General features: G+C 32.4%; 1 protein-coding gene, 1 long non-coding RNA gene and 1 other non-coding gene across 3 annotated transcripts in view; 2 read left to right on the forward strand and 1 right to left on the reverse strand.

The window, feature by feature from the left end:
* Window positions 1-1302: 1302 nt before the first annotated feature.
* LOC135837258 (cytochrome P450 4C1-like) lies at window positions 1303-7178 on the reverse strand. Its single transcript, XM_065352472.1, has 12 exons — window positions 6854-7178; window positions 6577-6769; window positions 6394-6500; window positions 6197-6287; window positions 5918-6103; window positions 5742-5811; window positions 5530-5653; window positions 5264-5443; window positions 5090-5158; window positions 2504-2672; window positions 1649-1828; window positions 1303-1556 (listed from the first exon to the last, which is right to left on the reverse strand). The coding sequence occupies exons 2-12, from the start codon at window positions 6767-6769 to the stop codon at window positions 1369-1371; spliced, it is 1557 nt and encodes a 518-aa protein (XP_065208544.1). The 5' UTR covers window positions 6854-7178; the 3' UTR covers window positions 1303-1368.
* Window positions 7179-11417: 4239 nt separating this feature from the next.
* On the forward strand, window positions 11418-11499 carry TRNAS-CGA (transfer RNA serine (anticodon CGA)). Its single transcript has one exon. It is a non-coding gene; the product is annotated as a tRNA-Ser (tRNA).
* Window positions 11500-12015: 516 nt separating this feature from the next.
* The window catches only part of LOC135837261 (uncharacterized), a 44231-nt gene continuing 31177 nt past the window's right edge, over window positions 12016-25069 (forward strand). The window contains exon 1 of the long non-coding RNA XR_010557159.1: window positions 12016-12423. This is a non-coding gene — a long non-coding RNA (uncharacterized LOC135837261). The remainder of the gene's footprint in view (window positions 12424-25069) is intronic.

The raw sequence follows: 25069 nt of genomic DNA on the forward strand, positions 1-25069 counted from the left end.
TTCGACAGCTCTGATTTACAACATGTACACTTTTAACTTGGATATATGTACTTACCTCAACTTCGGATTAATTTAGAAGTAGTCCTATGCATCCATTTCTTCACAACGACATAATGAGAAGAAACGTTAATAAAAAGTTATGTTAACCGATAAATGGAACGATTAATGATTTGAGCAAAGGGGGCTCGCCCAGCCTAAGAGCTTAAGAAGATGTTGATACCATTGGCCAGTCCGAATACCAAGTGAAGATACAGAGAAGACGATCCATTGTTCACAACTCAGATCGTCAGCACAGATCACGTTACCCCTTTCCCTTCTATAGAGATTGTTACCCCTTTCCTCTCTTAGAGATGAGTACCATAACGACCACCCCAAGGACATAAATACTCCGTAAGGCAGTCAGGAAATAACTGTTCCTTATAATTTTTGCGTTTGAAAGTACCTATATTTTTTGTTCCAAAATTGACAACCAAAAGCCCTGTTTTTTTTGTCAAAGTTACTTATAAGAGGTTCTGTTTGTTTTTTTTTGTAGCCAAAATGCCTGTGTCAAAAAGTGTCAATTTTTGGAAAAATTGTCAAAAAGTGTCCATGTTTTGGGGGGAAATGTCAATTTTTGAAAAAATAATCAAGAAGTGTCCATTTTTGGCACAATCGTTGAAAAGTCTCCATTTTTGTCAAAATTGTCCAAAAGTACCCATTTCTGGTAATATTGTTAGAAGGGACCAATTTTTGTCAAAATTGTGAAATAGTCCTGTGGTTGCCAAAAAAATCCTGTTTTTGCTAAAATTGTCAAAAGATTCCAGTTTTTCATCAAAATTATCAGAGTGTCAATTTTTGGTGAGTTGGCAAAAAATATTTTTTCGTCAAAATTGTCAGGAAGTAGGTAGTTTTTTTGATAAAATAGTCAAAAGGTCGTAATTTTAGCCATTCCTGAGAAATTTGTGCTTTTTTTGACAAAACGTCCCAAAAGCACTGATACATACTCGTATTTGCCTTGCCTGCCTAAAAAATCGTGTTTTTGTTTTGAAGTTTGCCAAACAACTTCTGAAGTATTTTTTCATTTTCAGTCAAAATTCGATACAAATTTTTAAGGTTATGTTCTGATTGTGAGATTGAACTGGATAGGATAAGTCCTCTTTTTGTTTCGAAGTTTGTCAAACAACTTCTGAAGTATTTTTTATTTTCAGTCAAAATTAGATACCTACATATTTTCAAGGTTATTATTCTCAGATAGAACTGGATGTAATTTCATTTGAGGTGGAGCAAAAGGGAGAATAAATTGTGAAAATGATGGCAAAAGAATATTTAAAAAATATTTTTCATTGAATTTTATAAACAATTGCCATATTTATTTTTAAACATTCGAGTTCAGTTACTTAATAAATAAGAAGGTTTTGTTATTCGATGTTTTACGGATACGTTGTATCCACTCTCGCAATATATGATAAAAGAGTTATTCAATTTGATATCCTTCATCGTCATCGTCGTGTGGAAGCTGTATTTCCTCAGAAACGCAGTTGCAATCAGTTTCATTTCCAGTATAGCTAAATTTTGTCCTGAAATGTGTAGATATAGGTTTTATTGAAAATTTTCGATTTCTGTGAAATGCCTACGGGTCAATCATCGAGAGAAGAAAATATTTTCTTACCAATGCAATTCCTTGCTCCGGCACTGAAAGGTATGAACGCGTGTTTAGGACGATTTGCTGCTACCTCTGGGCTAAAATTTTGTGGATTGAATTCCCAAGGGTTGGGGTAATACTTGGGATCCATGTGAACTGCGGCTATTGGTATTAACAGTGCAGTACCAGCAGGGAATACGCGATCACCTGGAGATGTTGATGATAATAAGTGTTAATTTTAACTAATGAGGGATAGTATGAAATGCGATGGTCGCCGATCATGACTAAATTTTATCTATGACAATCCTGAATTTCTGTTTTAAAATAAGAAGCGTTGGTAGATCTTACGGATGAATTCTGGCATATTTTGAAGACGAACAAAAAAGGTTCTTTATCGAAACAGTTTGTCTAAAAAATGAAATAGGTTACAAATGATTCAAAAATTTCAAATTTTCAAGAAAATCTCAATTGAATTACTTTTTGGTTTTAAATATCAATTTTACGAACGAAAAAAAGAATTCTAAATCCCCAGTAACCAAATTTTCCGGTCCCGAAGCTCCATTTTGGATTTTTGGCAAATTTTTGAAAATTTAAAAAATTCAGAAAAGCTGTTTTAGGGTAATTTTTAAACATTTTTGGAAGGTATAAATTTTTACGAGTAAAGTGAACCGATGTGAATTATTTTTTCAAGTTATCAAACTCACACACATCAACATTTACTTAGTTTTGAGCCATTATGGAGCCTGTAGCGATTTTTCAATTTTCTCCAGAAACTTCAAATCACTCTGAAAAGGCCAAAAATGATTCACGTCGATGTCCATCCTTCGGGTCATCTTCCATTGGGTCATTGTTTGTTTTTTATTTTATTATTATTTTTTTTACCTATTTTACTGTCTTCTGCAACATCTCTGAGAACGAATGGAACCAAAGGAAACCTTCGTAAGGTTTCTTTTAATACTTGATCGAGATACGATAGTCGTTTTATATCTTCTTGATCTGCATCCCGATCACTGTCACCGAAAACTTCGTGAATTTCGTCGTATAGTTTAACCTGAGTATAAATAGGTATGTTATATTGCATATTAAAATTAAAGGTCGAAGGAGTTTGGAAAAGACGTTTGGGGTGAATGATTTTTGGAAAAAATTATGACTCGAAAAATCAGCTTTTCAGACTAATTTTTCAGATGAGTTCTTAATTTGAAAATTCAAACTTACAGAAAAACTTATGGTACCTAGCCTAATTTTTTTACTTTATCAATATTCAACACTTAACTTGATACTCATCAACTTCCAAGAAAAATATCACAACAATGCATTAAATTCTTCTTGATGGTGGAACACAGAAAACTTGAAAGAGGGTCATTCCATGTCAACTCAACCAACGTTTTTGGGTCATGTCTTTCGATTTCGCTCAATTTTTTTTTGCAATATGTACCCACCCAGTAAGTAAGAAAGCCGCAATCAGTTTGGTCCCGGCCCCCTCAGGTGGCGGGTGGGGGGGCTTCCATTATTTGCACATTGTCTCGAGGTACTCAAATTCAGCAGCCCATTTCTCCAAAACTATGATACTTTGATCAAAACTGATTTCACAGTTCGAAAGGGTATTGAATTTTGAACTTTTTAAGTTTTCTGAAATTTTCAAAAGTTGAAAGTTCAAATTTCAAAATCGCGCTGAAAGTGGGAGCTACCATTTAAAATTTTGAAAAAATTTCCATAGATGTACATTTTGATACTTTTTCGAAATATTTAGGTTTCGAGATGGAACTCTTTGACGGAGGGGGAGCACACCCACCCCCAATTTTGGACGAAGTTTTCGAAAGAAAATCTGGGGCATGTCATACATCGAATTCTATGTTTTTGGGGACGCTGAACACGAATATGACGTCAGATTTTTGATAGTACCCCATCCACGGCCCCCAGCACCTCCTCAAAGGGGGTAAAAGTTCAAAAAAGCGTTTTGTTCGTGTGACACATGGAATAGTATGTTTTTGGTGACGCTGAACACGAATATGACGTCAGATTTGTGATTGGGTCTCATCCACGGGGCTCCAACATTTTTTTTTGACTTTTACCTATTGGTGGAGGTTCTGGGGGCCCTGGGTGAAGTCGATTCGAAAAACTAAGGCAATATTCGTGTTCAGCGATATCGAAAACATACTATTTCATGTGTCACACGAATGTGACCATTTTTGGGGGGGTCATCCCCTTTGGGAAGGTGCTGGGGGCCGTGGACGGGTCAAATCCAAAATGTGACGTCATATTCGTGTTCCGCGTCACCAAAAACATACTATTCCATGTGTCACACGAACAAAACGCTTTTTTGAACTTTTACCCCCTTTGAGGAGGTGCTGGGGGCCGTGGATGGGGTCCTATCAAAAATCTGACGTCATATTCGTGTTCAGCGTCCCCAAAAACATAGAATTCGATGTATGACATGCCCCAGATTTTCTTTCGAAAACTTCGTCCAAAATTGGGGGTGGGGATGCTCCCCCTCCGTCAAAGAGTTCCATCTCGAAACCTAAATATTTCGAAAAAGTATCAAAATGTACATCTATGGAAATTTTTTCAAAATTTTAAATGGTAGCTCCCACTTTCAGCGCGATTTTGAAATTTGAACTTTCAAATTGAAAGTTCAACTTTCAACTTTTGAAAATTTCAGAAAACTTGAAAAGTTCAAAATTCAATACCCTTTCGAACTGTGAAATCAGTTTTGATCAAAGTATCATAGTTTTGGAGAAATGGGCTGCTGAAGTTGAGTACCTCGAGACAATGTGCAAATAATGGAAGCCCCTCTCCCGGCCCCAGGCGTTGAATTCCTTTTTCAACTGATTTTTCAAAAATTCAAAGGCCCTTTATTGAAAAAATGGTAATAAAATTTGCAGTCGAATGCTAAAATTCTTATTTGAACCTTTCAAAAAACAATCAGTGATCATTTCAAACCGTGATGGAGCCTCCTGTAAAGTTTGGAGTACCTATTCTAGTTTTTAAATTTAGAAAAAAAATCCGATCTACTGTAACCAAATCTGAAAATTTCGCACCTCAAACGATTGAAATGCAACTTCTTATGAAAAAACAAAATATTTTGAACATTTTTTTGTAAAGAATTCGGGGCTCTTGGATGTATCAAATAACTTCTTCAATAATCTTTGAGCGTCACTGTTTATTCGATAATGAATCAAAAATTGTTAAAAATTTTCCAAAAATCGAAAAATTGAATTCAGTGGATGAAATTTCTCCTTGTGGTGTATTTTATTTAGATGCTCTTTCGACTTCTTCGCTTGATTCACTTATACATTTCACTGTTGATAGTGCGATGCCTCATTTCTTGTTGATAATTTTTTTGATAAAAACTTCAATTATTTTCGCTCTTTTGAAAAAATTTCACTAAAATACGACGTACATACCCAAAGACCTCTCTAACCTCTCTACTCTAATTACATACTCGTGTAAAGAATTATAAATTTCAACCTGGATATCCTGATGAATTGCTATAGACAAGAAAAAAAATGCCAGTTCGGTCGCAGTTGTTTCTGTTCCCTAAAATAAACAAAAAAATGCACATGTAATTTTTATACTCGATGGAAAAATTATTTTATCAAACATCCCCCCCCCCCTTAAATCCTTATATTAACAGTTACGTACTCCAGCAATTCCGTTCATTATTTCATCATGTACCACTGATTCATCATATCCGTCATTGAGTAACTCGAATGCGTGAGTCAAAAATAATTTTGGTGGTATTTCTCCGACTGGTAATTTATCTGGGTTTTCTTTATGAAGCCTGATTTCTTTATTAATTTGGGGCATTTTTTCTTTCAGTATCTACAAGAAAAGTGAAAATTGATCATAGTGCTGAAAAAACACACATAGGTACATATAAGTAAATTAATAAAAAGCGCCTACGTTACCTTTTTAGCTAGATTTTTTGTGCCTTCGATTGCCTCTTTAGCTCTTTTCTTGAAGTAAAAATAACTGACGAATTTCATATGGAACCATGGTAAACACATTCTTTGGTAAGATATCAAACTAGCACTAAAAATAAAATTGCGTGTCATTAGTTTAGCCTTATTGTGAATTTTTGAAATGTTTTTGTGAGTACCTTATCAGTCAATATACCTACTTCATGACACCGAGACTAAATTCTTTGGCCACATGATGGTCATAACTGAGTTCCATGTTGAATAAAAGTTCTGCAACACAATTTGAACATTTACTGAGTAGGTCCAGGTACCTATCTTGTCGATGATTTTAGTACATAGATACGAATAATATTGGTATCCATAGTTCGCCACTTACTTGTGATGATATCAAATGATAAAAGTGGTGTGTATTCTTTAATATCAAATTCTGGCCCATTCACATGCTTCTCTACGATTTTCATGGAATTTTTTATTTTATTATTTATATCGATTGTATATTGATTGAATCTATTACTTCCGTAAGCTGGCACCAGTCTTTTTCGGTTGTTTTTCCAAATGTTCACTGTAAGGGAATACTGATTGGTTATTTTATGAACACTTGACTTAATATGTACCTATGTAAGTAAACCATGTAAGATGCATCAAACAAACTTACGAGGGCTTGTGAACAATCCATCACCCCAAAAATCATGAAATACATAAAACATCTCTGGTTTTCCTAGCATCTTTGAGCTCATGAAAACTGCCTTTTAGGTATAAAGTAGGTAGGTATCAAATATTATTAGAAGAACTAAATTTTTTGAATTGAGGTATCTACGAGTACATATTGGTAAAATACAAAGCAATACTTACATCTATATCTTCTACTTTAGATAATCCTACGACGAGATGTCTGCCGAACCATAATTTATACACATGGCCATATTTATCCATATATTTTTTCATTTTTGTGATGGAATCTGTGTAAAAATAGTCGAGTTAGAAACAATTTATTTTATCTGATTACAAAAATAATGCAATGCCGAAGGTATGTACCTTCTCCATAAAATAAGTCTGCGTAGCTTCCAAAAATCGAAGTTTCTGGTGGACCTGGTATTGTCTCAGCAAATTGTACCAAACGTGGATCTCTTCTGTAGGTTTTAATAACATATCTCGTTATTATTACCAAAATTATCGCTGGTAAAATGTACACAGCGGATGTCAAGTGAAGTATTAATGAAGAAAACATCTGGAATATTGTACAAGTTGATGTGATTTTATCCACAAAAAAAAAATAAAAAATAAAAAAGTTAAATCATTTTTATTTACTCACTTTGCATGGTTTTCAGAGTTTGTAACAATATTAAAATAATATCCACTTCATTGGATTAGTCGAGCTGATCTAGAATCAACTACCTAGCCATGCTAATTTCAGTCGATTGATCAACTTCAAGTACACGAAATACACACAAACACAGGTTCTACGCTAAATTTATTGCAGATTAAAAAAATTTTCATGTTTTTGTTTTTGAGTATCGACGCGTACGAGTTATCTAATTCTTTCTATCCGTTATCACGTCGTATGTAGTACCCATTTATTTGAACCGTTACGAACTACGTATTACTGATAAACTTCAAACTTGGCATATAAACCTCAAATAAGACGCACAATGCAAAAAAAATATACCACGTAAGAGAGGGACTTACAATTAGAGGGGAAGATAGTGATATAGGAGTGATTAAGAGTGTAATAATTGTAATTATTTTGTGAAGTACTACGTCTTGTATGTGTTTTTAATTCCATAATTTGAAGGTAGAATTATAATTTTTATTGCTTAGGTACATAGGTATTTGAACGTATACTTGCACAATGCTCACAAAAAAAAAAGTTACCTAATCTACCAATTTTTTGTGTTTTTTTATTAAAAAAAAAAAAAAAAAAAAAAAAAAAAAAAACTCAACTTGAAAGTACAGGTTATTATTTGAAATACATTGATAATTTAAAGTCACCAATTACGTCCCTAATTAGATACATTATTTCAATTAATTAAGTGGACGATAAATAGAAAATTTGTTAGAAGTACATACCTAAGTAAAAATTATAGTTTTTACTTACGTGAATATTTCTTGACGATAGATAAATGAAACTTTCTTATGATTTAAATACGTGGTGAGGTATAATGAAAAAATTCCTCGCGAAAAACGAGTCTTCTATAATTATTATAAAAGGTCGTTTGCATTTTTTTAACCTTGCAAAGTAACCTTGTGTCATCCTTTGCTCTCCAAATTGGCCAATTGAACTATGTAAATTCTTCTGGTGTGTTAAATGAGTAGGTACCTAAGTATAAATACCCTAGAAGTGATTTTTATTGAGTTTTGACTTTCCAACGCCTCCTCGCCCCGTTGCAGCATTAAAAGTGTGGATTTTCACATATTATCAATTTTGTGTCAATGCGAGAGCTCATTTTAATTGGCTCGAGGTGCCCATTTTTGCAGCTTCAAAAAAATTCTTTGGAATCATTCGACTCTAAAAAAAAAAAACGAAAAAATCAATAGGTACACACTCTGGTTTTCCCCCTCCCCCACCCTACCACTGAATCGATTGGGAACGGTTTCGAGCCGTTTCGAGTAATTTCGGAGCCTCCACTAGATTTTCGAAAATTAATATTTCCACGAAATGTTACCCTATTAAGTTGGGGAACTCGAATTTACACTGTAAGGTGTTTTCGACGTGTATCTAAGTCGACTAGGGCTGTTGTTATAGCTGTTGAAGTTCATTTGGACAGATTTTAGAGTATTTTTTACGCGAAAATGGAACTTACAAAATGTTGTTGGTGGTTCTGAAACTGCCTTAAATCACCTCTAGTCGAATAAGCACATCAAGCATGGGCTTTTGAAGTCAATTTCAGCTTTCTAACTTGATTGGGTAAAAATTTGTGATTTTAAGTGTTGAAAACATAATACGTTAAAAAGCTTGTTTTTGTACTAAGGACTAATTTTTTTTTAATTCTTATAAATTACAGATTTCTCTCAGAAGAATTCTCTAAATAAACGTTTGCTTTTTTATCTACAAAAAAATGAAAAATAGAGAAATTTTGAGGAGAGGGAGAGAAGGGACAGAATTAGACTTGAAGTTGAAGAAGGGGTATATTTGAAGCTATTTCGAATTTTAGGTGTGCCTTGCATCTCCTCCTCCCCTCCCATCTTAATAATTTATCAAAATTTTTATTTATAGAGATTTGAATATTGTTCTGAAAAAATTTTCTGTTCCTTCTCCTATACGACTACATAATTGATGCCTAGTTGATGATTTTTTTTCTTATTCCCATTTTTCATTTCAGTCATGTCAATTTTCCCAACTATCCATCCCAATGACGAGGATATGAAATACATATATTTATTCAACCAGAATAATAAACCTTACACATTGAAATGCGCCAGGAAGAAACTTCTTATTATGCTTTGGTGTGATAAGAAACATCTAGCACACCTGTTGAAGGAAGCAACGTTGTAACGATGCAAATTACGTAAAGATATGGGTATTATATTTGGTTAGAATGCTAGATACTTACATAATCTGGTAATCACTTCAAAATATCGTAGAATTGTTATAAATATCTAATAATTCAACGATGAAGTGAGAGTATCATCGAAAAATTTACAAAATTGAATGTGGGCCTGATAAATAAAATTGGGAAAATGGAGCATATGAAAGGTAGGTATTCGCCAAAAAGTCTCGTTCCTTGCCAAAAATTGATAAAAATTGTCTTTTTTTGCCGAAAAATTCCAAAAGTTTTCACTTTTTTGCCAAATTCAGCTATAAACGTCATTTTTTTTAAAAGTTGAGAAAAAGAGGCGTTTTTTTTTTTTTTTTTTTTTTTGAGAAAAATTACGAAAAAGTATCGCTTTTCTGTCAATAATTGCCAAAAAGTCCAGCTTTTTACCAAAAAATTAGAAGAATTCTCACTCAGTTTTACCATAATTGTTACCTAAAATACGAAAATTTTTCATTTTCTTTCATAATTTTACAAAGTTTTACTTATATCAGTCTCGTCATTTTCTGAAGTTATTGAAGTATCTTTTTCGATAAAAAAATTTGCTTAAGGCGGTTGTTTTTTTCGTAAAAAGTTACTAAAAGTTATATTTTTTCCCAAAAATTGCTACAAAAATTAAAAAGTCTGGATTTTTGCCTAAATTTAGCGAAATCATTTCACTTTTTTGCCAATAATTTTCAAAATGTTTATTTGCATGAAAATATTGCGAAGTTTTCTTGTTTTTGTGATTTTTTTCTGCATGAAAATGTTTTGCTCACGTCACATCACATCACATTTTCTAATTTTTTTTTTTTTCAAAACGACTCCCTTCAATATGTATATTAATCTAAATCTATCTAAGTCTTTGAATCATGGGGGAAGGGGAGGGGGATAAAAATGTCGTTCTAAAGACGAAGACGTGTGAAATTTGAAAGAGGAAAATTGCGACCTACCTACCTAATAATGCACACTTACAATAAAATGTTGGAATGTTGCCGATGACAATTATTTCAAAAATTCCAAAAATATCACAACTAACAATAAGTAGATACTTTTGCTTTTTTTTAAATGACAATCATAATATTTACCTATCAATGAGTCAAAAATCATTTTAAAAATTGAGAGTTATATGAATAAGTTTAGGTATCAAATTTTTCAATTTTTATTTTTTATTGAAAAAATGCTAATAATTAACGTTGAATTCTACGTAGCCTATCAGATGAGGCAATTTTCATCATTTTAATTGAATTTATATGTTTTAAGAAATCAAAATCAATAAAAAACACTTGAAAAAAATAAAAAAAATTGAAAAACGTTATTTAAAGGAAATGTTGAGAACCCATTACTTTTAAAATAATTTTTCAATTTTTTTTATTAAGAACTTGAAATGGTAAAAATAATACCCATTCTCCTTCAATTTATAGAAAACTGCTTCAATTTTTTCATTTTCATCGGAATTATTATTTTTTAACAATTTTTTTTGCTCATTAAGAACTCGAATTGGTATAGGTAGGTAATAATATGTAATATTCTTCTTTAACTGAGTAATAGAAAAACTGCTTCAATTTGTTTTATTTTCATTAGCATTTCACTTTATTTTACCCAAATACATTTAGGTAATTATTTTTATTTAATTTCATTTTCATCTTTTATAAAAATTGCTTTGTATAAATGAAATTTGAATTTGAATTAATTATGCAACTAGGTGCTCCAATTCATTGCTTTAGTTATACTCACTGTGACATATGATCTCGATTAGTACTTTTTTAAATTTTAAAAATAAACATAGACAAATTAAGCTTTGTTTAAAAAAATATGAGAAAAAAAACTGCTTATGAATTACGAATATCTGCATAATAATTATTTCTTCGAACGTCGAAGAGTCATGTAGTCATGTTCATGATGTAAGAAGGCCTAATATTGTACAAACCCATCAAATTATTGCCACCACACGTAGTTCCCCAAGTAATCATACTTTTTTCAGTTTTTTTTTTTTGCAAAAAAAGATAACCTACCTATTCTTACCTACCTATCATTATTTTTAAGAACTTCATTTAGATGAATTCTATTTTTATAAATTAAGTATTTTAAAAGTACCTAAATGATTGAAAAATATTCTAAAATTATCCCAACATCCTTCGATAATTTTTTTCCATCAAATAATCTGATGTAATATCATGTAATTGACATTTTACTAATGTTTGCTTCACTAAAATACGTTATAATATATACTGTATTGTTGTAATAAATAATACGATCAATTTTACTTGATTAAATGATCGATAAACGCATCAATAATCATATTTCAACGAATCACAGCCAACATCTGTGTTATAAGCGCGTGTAACGAGGTTGTTTTGCGACGCTGCGGTGTCCGAGTGGTTAAGGAGTTGGACTCGAAATCCAATGGGCTCTGCCCGCACAGGTTCGAATCCTGTCCGCAGCGAAGAAATTTTTTATTTTTTTTTTCATCGGAATTTCTTCCATTATGTATTTCTATCGTGGAAATAATTTTTAAAAAATTTTAAATCGAAAAATTCGATGAAATAAGTTGAATTTTTGGTCGAAAACATCTACAGTAAATGAAAAGTTAAATCGAACGATTAACATTGTGTTAGGTGTTACAATGTTGCATTATTATCGGAGGTGATTCATTTCATTAATAATTCCGCGTTAATTAATGTTAATATATGAATTATTTTGCATATTTCATTCAAGTGAAGATGGAATAATGGACAGGAAAATTTTGAAATTTTCAACGTACTAGCTCTTCTAGCTCATCAACCGTAACCCGTTTTTTCTCTTAATTGTTCGGGTTCCTTTCGTCATTAAAAACATGCTACGTTGACTAAAAATAGTACCCAAATATCGTATAATTATTACACAACTACTACCTGAAATTATATTGCATTTTACATTTCATTTCATAATTTTTTATTAAATTTTTTTCCAGATACACAAACGTACACGTAAATATTCAACAATTCCGTTTTCCAGTCGTTAACCAGCATGGAATTGGAAGCACTGTACGAACGTAGTCGAAGATACTCGAAAGATACTCGAACACGATACACGTTCGCCGCTGTCTATTGTTCTGGCAGTTTGAATGTTTACATTCGTGTTACGTTGACGAATTTTGCGTATGTGTCGCGTCTTGCTCGTTCATTTACTTTTGTTATATAGTGTAATCAATTAGTATTTTATCGTTAATACCGATTTCGATTCGTGTTTATTGATTAATCGTGTTGTGTATTGTGTATTTTTACAAGTGTCGGTGTGTTTTTACTCCTTTAGTGTGTGTTTTTTTCACTGTGAAACAAGCCGGGATTTGAAGCCGAAACCGAATACTCACCTTTTCGTATACATTCCGGTCAGTAAGATTACTAATGCTAATTGTATACTATTGCTGTGCGTAAGTTTTTATCGTATATTTTGCACCTTTTATGTATCTATCTAGTATCTTGTTCTGTATCGATGAATCAGTGATTCATTGTAATATTATCTTCTTCTTTTATCATCCTTTCGAAAATCATCGTGTTGAATACGTATTGTATTGTACACGTTATCTCGATTTCGAATATCTTTCTATGTGTTAGAGGTACCTCGTGACTGTTAAATGTGTGTGTGTGATAATTTTGCGCGAATTCGTTGTATTTTCCAAGTCAAATTTCCATCTCACGTGTTAACGAATGGCGAATGTATCGAAGGTAGAATTTCTCTGTAATTATGCAGATATTAATGTGAAAGAATTTTAAATCGATGTTCCGTTATGAGAAGGAATTCGTTTCAATGAATATGTAGTACGGTTTGCACTTTGCTGGTGTTTATGTGGACAGTTATTCGAGTGTGAGTGCGAAAGTGGCTTAAAAAAATGTGATTATTTTTGGGTTAGATTTGAGAAAGGATTAGTGTATGTAGGAGTAAGTTAGCCCTTTCGGCTACGAGACAAACTGACGGATAAAACTTGAAGTGCTTTAAACTGAGTAAGGTGGGTTGCTGCCCAGAACTCAAAATTTGCTGGAAATCGCACATTCAGAAAGTATTCATGTCACAAATGGCAATAAACCTTAAATTGACTATTTTTCGATTTATGACACCGAATACCATTATAAATCAAAATCAAGCCTTCTGAGGCATCTGATATTTCAATATGAAAATATTGATAACAAGCATTTTTGAAAATAGAAAAAAAGATAAGCTAAAATGAAATAAGTTTGCGTAAAAAAAGAAATTTTTGAAGAAAAACAAGGCTTGCGACTTCAGATGGTTGGTCAAACTGCAAATGTTTGAAGGTGATTGCTTGTCGGAGGATTAAAATTGATGGAAAAATCTTTGTGTTATAGAGAGCATTTTTCGAAATTTTTAAAACCCATGTCACAATTCAACGCTAATTTTCAATGAAATTCTGAAAAAAATGATATCATTTTCATTTTGTGACACATACATCTCTCTTGAGGTGATTTGCTTGGGTGAGTAAGTCACCTCAGAAGATGACTAGGTGAACTTTTGCAAGCATTTGAATTTTATGATGGATACTGTGTCATAAAGACTGCGTTCAATGAATTCATTATCTGTAAGATAACTTCTAAAAAGTAGTTCCAGTAATTTCACAACGTGATATTCGTATTTTATTTTTATCATCTCATTATGACCAAACAGATTGAGGGCTGTATTATGACACAGTATCTATCATAAAATTCAAATGCTTGCAGAAGTTCACCTAGTCATCTTCTGAGGTGACTTACTCACCCAAGCAAATCACCTCAAGAGAGATGTATGTGTCACAAAATGAAAATGATATCATTTTTTTCAGAATTTCATTGAAAATTAGCGTTGAATTGTGACATGGGTTTTAAAAATTTCGAAAAATGCTCTCTATAACACAAAGATTTTTCCATCAATTTTAATCCTCCGACAAGCAATCACCTTCAAACATTTGCAGTTTGACCAACCATCTGAAGTCGCAAGCCTTGTTTTTCTTCAAAAATTTCTTTTTTTACGCAAACTTATTTCATTTTAGCTTATCTTTTTTTCTATTTTCAAAAATGCTTGTTATCAATATTTTCATATTGAAATATCAGATGCCTCAGAAGGCTTGATTTTGATTTATAATGGTATTCGGTGTCATAAATCGAAAAATAGTCAATTTAAGGTTTATTGCCATTTGTGACATGAATACTTTCTGAATGTGCGATTTCCAGCAAATTTTGAGTTCTGGGCAGCAACCCACCTTACTCAGTTTAAAGCACTTCAAGTTTTATCCGTCAGTTTGTCTCGTAGCTGAAAGGGTTAGAGTGTGGAGTAATGAGTGTAGTCGGGGGGCCCGCATAACGATCACTTGCACCCCCCCCCCCCTTTTAAAATGTCTGAATAAATAAGCTTTGATTTATATCAAGAACATTTTAATGTTTTTACTTTCGAGTATACAAACAAACTGAATCATAACAAAATGATTCTGATAAGTTCGAGACGAGTTCGATAAAACGAAAACATAGCCGAATATTTCTCGCATTCGCGACATTCCCGACGCAAAATAAAAAAAAAAATTAAATAAAAATTACAAAAATAAAATTAAATAAAAATTAAGAAAATACAATTTAAGAAGATTAAATAAAAATTACAATACAATTTATGAAGTTTCCAAAGGATATAGCTTATTGATAGGCCGTGTGAGTTTCGATTTTTCGGTTTCTAATAATACTGATCGAATTTTCCCATCAGCGCTCACATTCATACCGATAACTTTACCTATTCTCCACTTACCTCTCGGAGTAAACTTTTTCTCACCTTCAATCAAGACTACATCTCCAATTTTAGGAATAACATCGATTCCCTTTTTCTTCACGATATAATTATTTCTTTCACGTAAATTTGAAAGATACTGGTGATGCCAGTGATACCAGAACTCATCCAGTAACCTATTCGATCGTTTCCATAATTCTACAATATCAATATTCCTTTTTGAGTTCGAGTCAATGTTCGGTAAAGAAACAAATTTTAAATTTAAGAGATCATTAGGAGAAATTACATTCCTATCTTCCTCACCCAGATAAACTAAAGGTCGCGAATTCAATACGAAAGCGATTTCAGCTAAAACCGTTTGCATTTGTGTATAAGATAATAATACTTTGAAAAAAGATTTTTTAAGGCAATTTTTTACCATACCAATTAAACGCTCATAAAAACCTCCATGCCAAGGAGATAACTCAGGAATAAATTTCCAATCTATCGAAGTCAAGTTTTCAGTTTTCTCATTAGGATGACAATTTTTCGAAGTTTCATCTAACATTGATTTGATTAATGTAAATTGAGCTGCGTTATCTGTCACAATATGTGAAGGTACACCTCTCAAGGCGAAAAATTTTCTCAATACTAATACAAATTCGTAAGTAGACATATCGACCAACAATTCTAAGTGAACGGCGCGCGTTGTCATACACGTAAATATACAACCAAAAACCTTAATTGTATTATCATCTTTTTCAATATATAATGGACCAAAAGTATCTATACCTGTACCAGAAAATGGACAACTTCGAGTAACTCGTTCTTTTGGTAATGGTGAAGGATCTGGATAAGAATATGTTTTTCCACCATAAAATAGACAATTTTCGTAATATTTTGTACACTGTAGAACGACCTTTCGGAACCCAATACATTTTTCTCAATTCTAGTAATGTATGAGAAACTCCAACATGAAAATTATCGCAGTGAATCTTTTCGATGATTAACTGAGTTAGGTAATCCTTTTCAGGTAAAAGGATCGGATATTTTTCGTCGTCTTTGAGATCTGAATTTGCCAACCGACCAGCACATCTCAAAATATCGTTTTGATCCAATTTTAGATCGAACTGGCGTTGAAGTTCATGGTGAATTTTATTTTTGATTGAATGGATGACTTTTCCATAGTATTTCCTTTGAACAAACTTCAACCAAAGAATACGAACAGCGGACAGATTTTCTTTAGATTTCTCCATAGTTGTTTTAGAAAGCTCACCTAAATCGGTAAAATTACAATAATCTATCTTGAAAGGGGGTTCAATTACTTCAATATTCAGATTGATTTCTGGTTGAACTTCATCTTCTGAAACTATATCACCATCCGAATCCGAAATATTCAAATCATTTTTAGGCCAACAAGTCTCATCATTTTTCAACCAATCGGGGCCAGACCACCAAAATGGAGAATTGAAATCATCAATTTCAGCACCGCGGCTTGCTATATCTGCTGGATTATTAGAAGATGGAACATAACGAAAATGAACATTTTTATCGATTAATTTTATAGTCTTTTCTACAAATCTAGGAAGAACTCGTTTCGATTTTAACCAATATAAAACACATTTCGAATCTGACCAAATATAACGATCTACTATTTTAACACTTTCTGAGAGACAATCTGTTACAAAAGTCATTAACCTACTACCGATGTACAGAGCAAGTAATTCTAATTTTGGAATTGTCAAATTACCATGCTTGGGTGCTAATTTTGATTTTGCCATAATGAAACGAGTGCCATTTTGGCCTTTTAAATAAATAACAGCAGCGTAAGCTGTTTTTGAAGCATCAACAAAGCAATGTAATTCAACATTACCATTTACACTGAGATCAATATCGATAAAGTGAGCGATTTTTACAGACAATATTTTATTTAATTTCACGAGTAATGATTCCCAAGTAACTCTGTTATCTACTGACAATTCACTATCCCAATCAATATTTTCTTTCCATAAATTCTGAATAAAAATTTTAGCTAACAATAACAATGGACATAAATATCCTAACGGATCAAATATTGACGAGACTATTTTAACAACATATCTTTTCGTTATCAATTCAACTTCGACGCTTGTTGAAGGTAAATTATGCTTAATTTCAAAAGTATCAGACAAAACGTCCCATTTTAAACCGAGAACAGATACCATAGTATTACCACTATCATCACTTTTCAATAATTCATTTTTTAGGTTTTTACAATTACTATTCCACGCACGTAAATTCATAGAAGCATCTTCAAAAATATCTTTTGATTCTTTATACAATTCAATAACATCTTTCGAAGAAGGAACACTTGCAACAAAATTATCGACGTAGAAACTTCGTTTAAGTATACCTACATATTTTGAATCATACCGGTTTAGATGATGAAAAATTGTCATACCAAGTAACGAAGGGCTTGCAATTATACCGAATAATACTACCAAAAAGCGATAGATTTGAATATTATCCTTTGAAAAAGAAGCGTTGATATTTTTAAACCAAATAAACCTAGTAAAATCGCGATCGTTTACATTTAACTTGAGTTGTAGAAACGCTTTTTCAATATCGGAAACAATCGCATATTTGAATAAACAAAATCGAATTAATAAAGCACAAAGATGTTCTAGTAAAATTTTTCCGCGATACATACATTCGTTAATACTTTTGGCGTTTTTCGAAACTTTGGCAGAACCATCATATACTACACGAAGAGAAGTACTTTTACCTGGGGTAATAACAGGGTGATGAGGTAAGTAATGAATAAGATTGTTTTTTGAATCTTTGTCATCAACCTTTTCGATGATACCCTTTTCTTCCTGCAACTTGATAACTTGATCGTATTGCTGGAACAAATTTTTATCTTTATCGAGACTTTTCTTCAAAGTTGACAAATGACCAAGAGCGAGACCATAATTCGTTTTTAAATCAGGAGGATATTCTTTCCAAGGCCAACTGACAGAATATCGTTTTTCATCTGCATTGTATCGAATATTTTGATAAAAAGACTCGACAGCAATATCATCTTCAGCTTTATCGTCATAATCATTCAAGCCGATATTATCTAATTCCCATAATCGTTTCACGTCATTATAAAAAATCGGAGTCTCAGTATGATTGTTTTTTATGTCAAAATGACCAACGATAAACCATCCGAATAATGAACCAATCAGATTCAACGAATCACTTATTGGTAATTTCTCCATCGTAAGAAAATCAAAACTAAAATCATTACCGATCAAAATTTCAGGCTCCAAATTTTCATCATATTCTGCCAATTTCAAACTCGGATATTTTTGAGACACGATTTCGTTTTGATTGGCTCTCGGAGAACTGATCCGACCTGCGATTTTTGGTACTGTATTTGCTGTGATTTTTATTTTCAATCCATTTTGCACAGGAATATCCAATTCAACCATTTTAGATCTAACAGATGAACAATCATTTCCGAATGTGGATATCTGTAAAACTTCATGGCCCAAAATTTTACATCGCATTTTTGAAGCTAAATTGTTAGTAATATATGTACGTTTACTACCAGTATCTAGAATAATTGTAGTAATTACTGGACCAAAATTTACCGACGTGACTAAAAGAGCTCCGTCTTCACATTCAGATAGAAGAGTGGCGTTCGTATTTGATGAAGCGGATTCGTCAATTTTAGTTTCCTTTTTTGTGGAACCAGGTTTGAACTTTTCAGGGCACAATGAACGATGATGTTTGCTCTTTTTTTTACAGTACACGCAGATTTTCAAACTTTCACACTGCTTCGCAGAATGATTGGATTTAAAACAAATAAAACAGTTACCTTTGATTTTTTCTTTTCTATCAGCAATTGTGGTATAATTTGTGCATTGATCGGACCAGTGATTTTCTTGGCAGTATATGCATTTTTTCGACTGTTCATTTGACAATAAAGCTTCGGTGGAAGTTTTCGAAAAATTCTTCTTTCTAACTTCGTGAAAAGATTGATTAGAATTATTGTAACTAAATTTTTCACGTTTTTTAATAAATTTATCTAGTTGAGTTCTTAATTCGGATAATGAATCTTCTTCACCTAAATCAAGTTGAGTAATTGCATCGAAAGGAAATTTTTGAGAAACTTCGGAGAACAGAATGGTATTGTTATTTATTTGCTCATTGAAACCCTCAAGAGCTCGTAATTTTGCTTCGATTTCGTCGTACGTTTTTCGCAAATTTGGGGTCCACATATTAGATTTTTGAACCTTTTTAATTTCATCATAGAGTAATCGAATGTTTTTATTTTTATCGCCGAAATTTTTCTCAACAAGATTATAAGCAATTGCATAATTTTCCTCCTTGATTGGCATTCCATCAAGTAATTTTTCTGCATCACCAACTAGACTATTTTTCAGGTACGTAAGTTTTTGTTCAGGTTTGAGATCGGATTGATGGATAGCATGATTAAAAGTTGACCAAAAATTTGAGTAGTCTTTGATACTTCCGTTGTACTTTTTTAATTCTAGCTTTGGAATTTTTATTGTTGCGTTATTATTATTTGAAGAAGAAGAACTGGAAGAAGATTCGGAGTTTTGGCGAGAAATTCGTTCTAAATTTAAAGCAGTATCGATTTGTTTTTGAAGAGCAGATTTCACCGAAATATAATCTTCTTCGAATTTTTCGATATAAGATTCGAGGTCACTTACAGTAAATTCGTCGAGCTCGTCCAACAGAATCAGGAAATTCTTGTAGACATCTTCATTCATCGTAAGTTTCGTTCTCAATTCGTTTAAATCGCGAGTTCGGTTTTCGTGGACGTAATTCAAATTTCGAGTGAGAGAGGCGCGCAGACGACCCTTTCTCGCATTCAGCGTTTTGAGCTTTTCGTCGGACATAATTCTCTGCTACCATTTAAAATGTCTGAATAAATGAGCTTTGATTTATATCAAGAACATTTTAATGTTTTTACTTTCGAGTATACAAACAAACTGAATCATAACAAAATGATTCTGATAAGTTCGAGACGAGTTCGATAAAACGAAAACATAGCCGAATATTTCTCGCATTCGCGACACCCCTGCCGATCCTCCGGGACAGCTTTTTTCTTTAAGGGGGAGTTCTAAGGAACATTTCTAGCCCTTGTCCTCAAAAACAAAAGTGGCTCTATTTACAAAATGGCGGCCATTTCTGTTAACAGGTCAGCCGAAATCGCAGATTTTGCGTTCCGATATAGGGCTAGCATAAAATTTTTTAAAGCGTACAAAGGTAGATCGAAAGAGCAGGCAAAAATTCATCACCTGTCAAAATTTCAAGTGCTTAAGTGCTTTTTTCGATTTTTGGTGAATTTTCAAAAATCAAAATTTGCCCAAAATGTGAGAAAAAAATCAAAATTTTACCAAATTGACCTAGAAAGCTGAAATTTGGGATATACCCTATTTTCGAACTGCCAAATCGATTGGAAACTGTTTCAAACCGTTTTAAGCAGTTCTGGAGCCTCCAGTGGATTTTTGAAACTCGAAATTCCCATAAAATTTCATCGAATGGAGTTGAAAAGCCGAAATTAATTCTGCAAACTAATTTCTATGCTGTATGAAGTTGACCGCAGGTGAATTTCAAGTCATTTTGGAGCTTCCAGCGATTTTTTGAAAATTACTGGAGCCTCCAGTAGATTTTTGAAACTCGAAATTCCCACAAAATTTTATCAAATGGAGTTGGAAAGCCGAAATTAATTCTGCAAACTAATCTCAATGCTCTATGAAATCGACCTGAGGTGAATTTCAAGTCGTTTTGCCTCCAGTAAATTTTTGAAACTCCAAATTCACACAAAATTTCATCAAATGGAGTTGGAAAGCCGATATTAATTCTGCAAACTAATTTCTATACTCTACGATGTTGACCACAGGTAAATTTCAAGACATTTTGGAGCCTCCAGCGATTTTTTGAAAATTACTGGAGCCTACAGTAGATTTTTGAAACTCGTAATTCCCACAAAATTTCATCAAATGGAGTTGGAAAGCCGAAATTAATTCTTCAAACTAATTTCAATACGCTATGAAGTCGACTGCACGTGAATTTCAAGTCGTTTTGAAACCTTCAGCAATTTTTTGAAAATTACTGGAGCCTCCAGTAGATTTTTGAAACTTGAAATTTCTACAAAATTTCATCAAATGGGGTTAGAAAGCCGAAATTTACTCTGCAAACTAATTGAGGGTCTTGGTGGAATAAGGTCGTTCGGCGCCTAAAGCCCTTTTTCCGCAAATGGTCTTAAAATAATCTCCGAAGTCTTGTGAATCTACCCACCAACTTTCAGTTCACAAAACGCTTCCTTCATAGAGCTACAGGATTTTAAAGATGACAAGATCGCGTTTTCGCATGCATTACTAGGTACCACATATCCAGGTTTCTCAGTTTCTTCACAAAAAATACGCGATTCCGGATTGAAAATCAATGAATCTTGAAAATTTTAGTGATTGACGACGACAACGATGATGATTAGAGATATTGTGTCTTCATATTGTGCTATTTGTATCATTATTACGATTTTGACTATGAAACTTCTATAGTTCTGTAAAATTCATTTTTTAAAAACTTTCATAGCTCTACGTTTGGTGTTTTTCATTCATAAAGTCGATAATCACTCTTTTCAGCAATTAGCATCTCAGAAATCGCCACTTAAGATGATTAAAATCGTGTTAAATTTTCTGGAAAGTGCATTTATGGAATAAGGGCGTTAAAAACAGTTTCAAAAATCGCTTTTTTGAAAGGGTTAATGTGACCGAGTGCCGAAGTTGAGTAAGGGAAATGAAAGGTAACACTTCGAGCTTTGAAAAAAACGTAACCGCGAAGCTCCAAGTTAAGTATTGCCTAAGCCACATAGGTTTAAAAACTTCAATCGCGTTTTTCTCAAATTGTCATTTTTTTCTAACGCCCATATTCCACCAAGACCCTCAATTTCAATACAATAATACCTATGAAGTCGACTGCATGGTGGTTTCAAGCGGTTTTGAAGGTTCCAGCTACTTTTTGGAAATTTCAATTCTGCTATTAATGCCATGAAACCTTTCAAAAAGTCACTGGAGGCTCCAAAATTACTTGAACCCACCTGAAGTCGTCCTCAGAGGATGTTAAAATTGGAGTGCATATGTAGGTAATTTCAGCTTTCCATCCCCATTTTGAGGAAATTTCAAGTTTCAAAAATTTACTGGAGGCTCCTGCAGTTCAGTAATTTTCAAAAATTGCTGGAGGCTTCAAAACAACTTGAAATTCACCTGCAGTCGACTTCATAGCGTGTTGAAATTAGTTTGCAGGATTATTATCGGCTTTCCAACTCCATTTAATGAAATTTTGTGGGAATTTCGAGTTTCAAAAATCTACTGGAGGCTCCAGAACTGCTCAAAACAGTTTGAAACAGTTTCCAATTTTGTTGACGATTTCTCCACTGAATTGTATTGGATTCTCGGGATTCTCCCTCCCCAATTTTGGAATGATCTTGATTCACCCAATACTTGATTAAATCACGATTCGAGTCATTTTTTTGACCATCACACTAGATAATAGACTTAGTTTGTTGGTAACTCTACGTTAATTTTTTCGCAAATGTTTAAAAATTGAATTTGATTGATCATTTTTTAAAAATATTTCGTCAATTGAACTGTTTTTTTTTTTTTCAATTTTTCGTGCAGGAAGCGACGTGACGGGGATTTCAATTTTCCAAAGTGCATACTTATCTCAAAATTGCACGAATACATATGTAATAAATAGAGCTGGGATTTTTATGCTTTGCATATTTTTTTTATACTTAGATTTAAAAAAGTGCATATCCACGAATCATGAAATGTCCTGACGAATGAGCTCAATATCAGTCTGCATATTTCAGACCAAATTGCATATTTTATCATATTTTAGGGGAAAAACCTGCGTACGAGTGTTTCTGCATATTTGAGCATTTCCTGGTAATTTTTTTGCATTATACTCTTGTAAAAATTTTGCAAAATCGACATTTTTAAGACTTTTTTTGATCAAAAAATCACAACACTGCTAAAATACGTACGTTTTAGTGACAAGAGACAAAGTTTTTTAGTAGAAAATTTCAGAATGCATTTAATACATATTGTGTAGTTGCTTGCAATTCATTTAGTTGAATATGTTGCTAATTTTTTTTAGTTGAATTTCATATTTTTTCTTTTATTTCTCGATTGTATGAATTTTAGGATGAATTTATTATTATTATGAAATGACTTGTTTTGCCAATTTTTCAAAAAAAAGTGTATTTTTTGATCACTGCGTTCATCTTGTTTTGAATTTACGGTTTTCACGGTTTTCAGCTTGAAAAATTCTTTTCAAAGGTACGTCACTCAAACTGAAATTTTTGCATATTTTATACATATTTTGGGATGAAAAAATTGCGTATAATATTTCATATTTTCATCATATTTCTGCAAAAAACTCCCAGCTCGAGTAATAAAATTTAAATAGTCGTTTAGATGATCAGGAAACGTCCATTGTCGTTTCTGATCACAATTCGATTCTAATTTTTTTTCCAGGGCTAATTTTGGCACCATAGTAGGGCCTCAATTGAGCGATTTTACGATTGATCCTCATTTTAGACACTATTACAAAGAAATTCAGTCACCGTGCCCTGTTTTCCTCTCACCCTTTATGAAGAAATCCGACTGTCCCCGACACAATAAGCCTAGATCCCATCAATATTGGAAACTTGCGTATCGTCTTCCTTATGGCTCTTACAAAAAAAACTTTCCAACGAAAAATGTTCCTTAATAACATCTCTACAATTTCGGTTCTTGCAAAATTTTCATTTGGAGCTCTTATTTCCCCTCAAATTCGAAAAATCTTTCCCTAAAAAGCATTAAAATTCTTGTTTTTTCGATTTTTACGAAAAGTTTTAAAATTGAGACAAAATTTATCATAACAAAAAGTATTCAAAGTGAAATTCCTTTTCCAAAGAGTCGTATACCGATCATTTTTCTCATCCTTACCTTAACTGCACCGGATCTCCCCTCCACCCTTTATTAAAAAAATACAAATATTGTTCTAATTAAATAAATGTTTGAATAAGAGTCATTTTTCGGTACCCAATCTACATACAATTTCAGTTGAAGTAAAATTCCATTTTGAAACTATCCTTGCCCTTCAAATTAGGAAAAAATTGATGTTTTAAAAATCATTAATAATGTATTTTAACCCTTTAACGTCTTTATGAAAATCAAATCAAAAATGTAAAAAAAAAAATCAAAAAAACTTGTGAAAATACTCGTAAGTACATCAAAAAAAAAATTCCAGGTGCTAAAATTGATTTTTCGATTTTTGACAATGTTTTGAATATTCAAATCTAGTGCTTCCCATATAAAAAAAACAAGTCAAAAGATTAAAATAAGGTAGAAAATTGAAATTGGGCTTATATTCTATTTTTGAACTCCCGACGAATCAATTGTTGGTGATTTTCAGTCGCTCTGGAGCCTCCAGCGGTTTTTGGATTCCTATTTCTTGAAGAGTAATTGTGTAAAAATAGTAAAATATTAATTTGACCCGACTTATTTTGAAAAATTGATTCTAAACCAATTCTAAGAATTATAAAAGTGTTTGTTTTGGGTTCTGAAGGCTCCAGAATGATTTGTTGGAAGGTTGAAATAAACCAGAGAGGTATTTTTAATCATTTTTAGTTGGAATGATTAACTTTAGGGTATTTTTGTTCTTTGAAAAAAAAAAAAAAAATGAATCATCACTCATTCTGAAAAATGAGGATTTTCTTGTTAGAACGATTATCTAAGTAGCGTAAATTTACTAAATCCATGGATGGTAGACAAAAACGTAAGAACCGAGTTGATTAAAATTTGCTGTGAAATTTCATCACCCGAAAATTTTATCGATTTATTTTCTCAATCTTACTAGTCGGAATCTTAATAAATACTAATGAATGAATAAATGAATAAATATTTTCACACATCGGCAAAATTGAAATAAAATGACATAGAATACCTGGAATTTCCTTTAAATTGGAAAATGTCTTTGGAATTTCAACTGGTCTAAAAACAAATCCATGAAAATTGCAAAGATAGAATTCAAATTCAATAGATTTTTGATTATAATACCTACATTTATGATTTCTATTGCAATAATGTTCTTTCAAGCAAATTTTCACGAAAAATTTTGAAACGTATCTTTTTTTTAAATTTTTAAACAATTTTCTTATTATTTTTGAAGAATTTCCAATTTTGAAGAGATTTTTTAAATATCCAAATGATGGGATTTTAAATAAATAGATTATTGTTCAATTTTCT

This window comes from Planococcus citri, chromosome 2 (assembly GCF_950023065.1).
Source record: "Planococcus citri chromosome 2, ihPlaCitr1.1, whole genome shotgun sequence".
NCBI lineage: Eukaryota > Metazoa > Arthropoda > Insecta > Hemiptera > Pseudococcidae > Planococcus > Planococcus citri.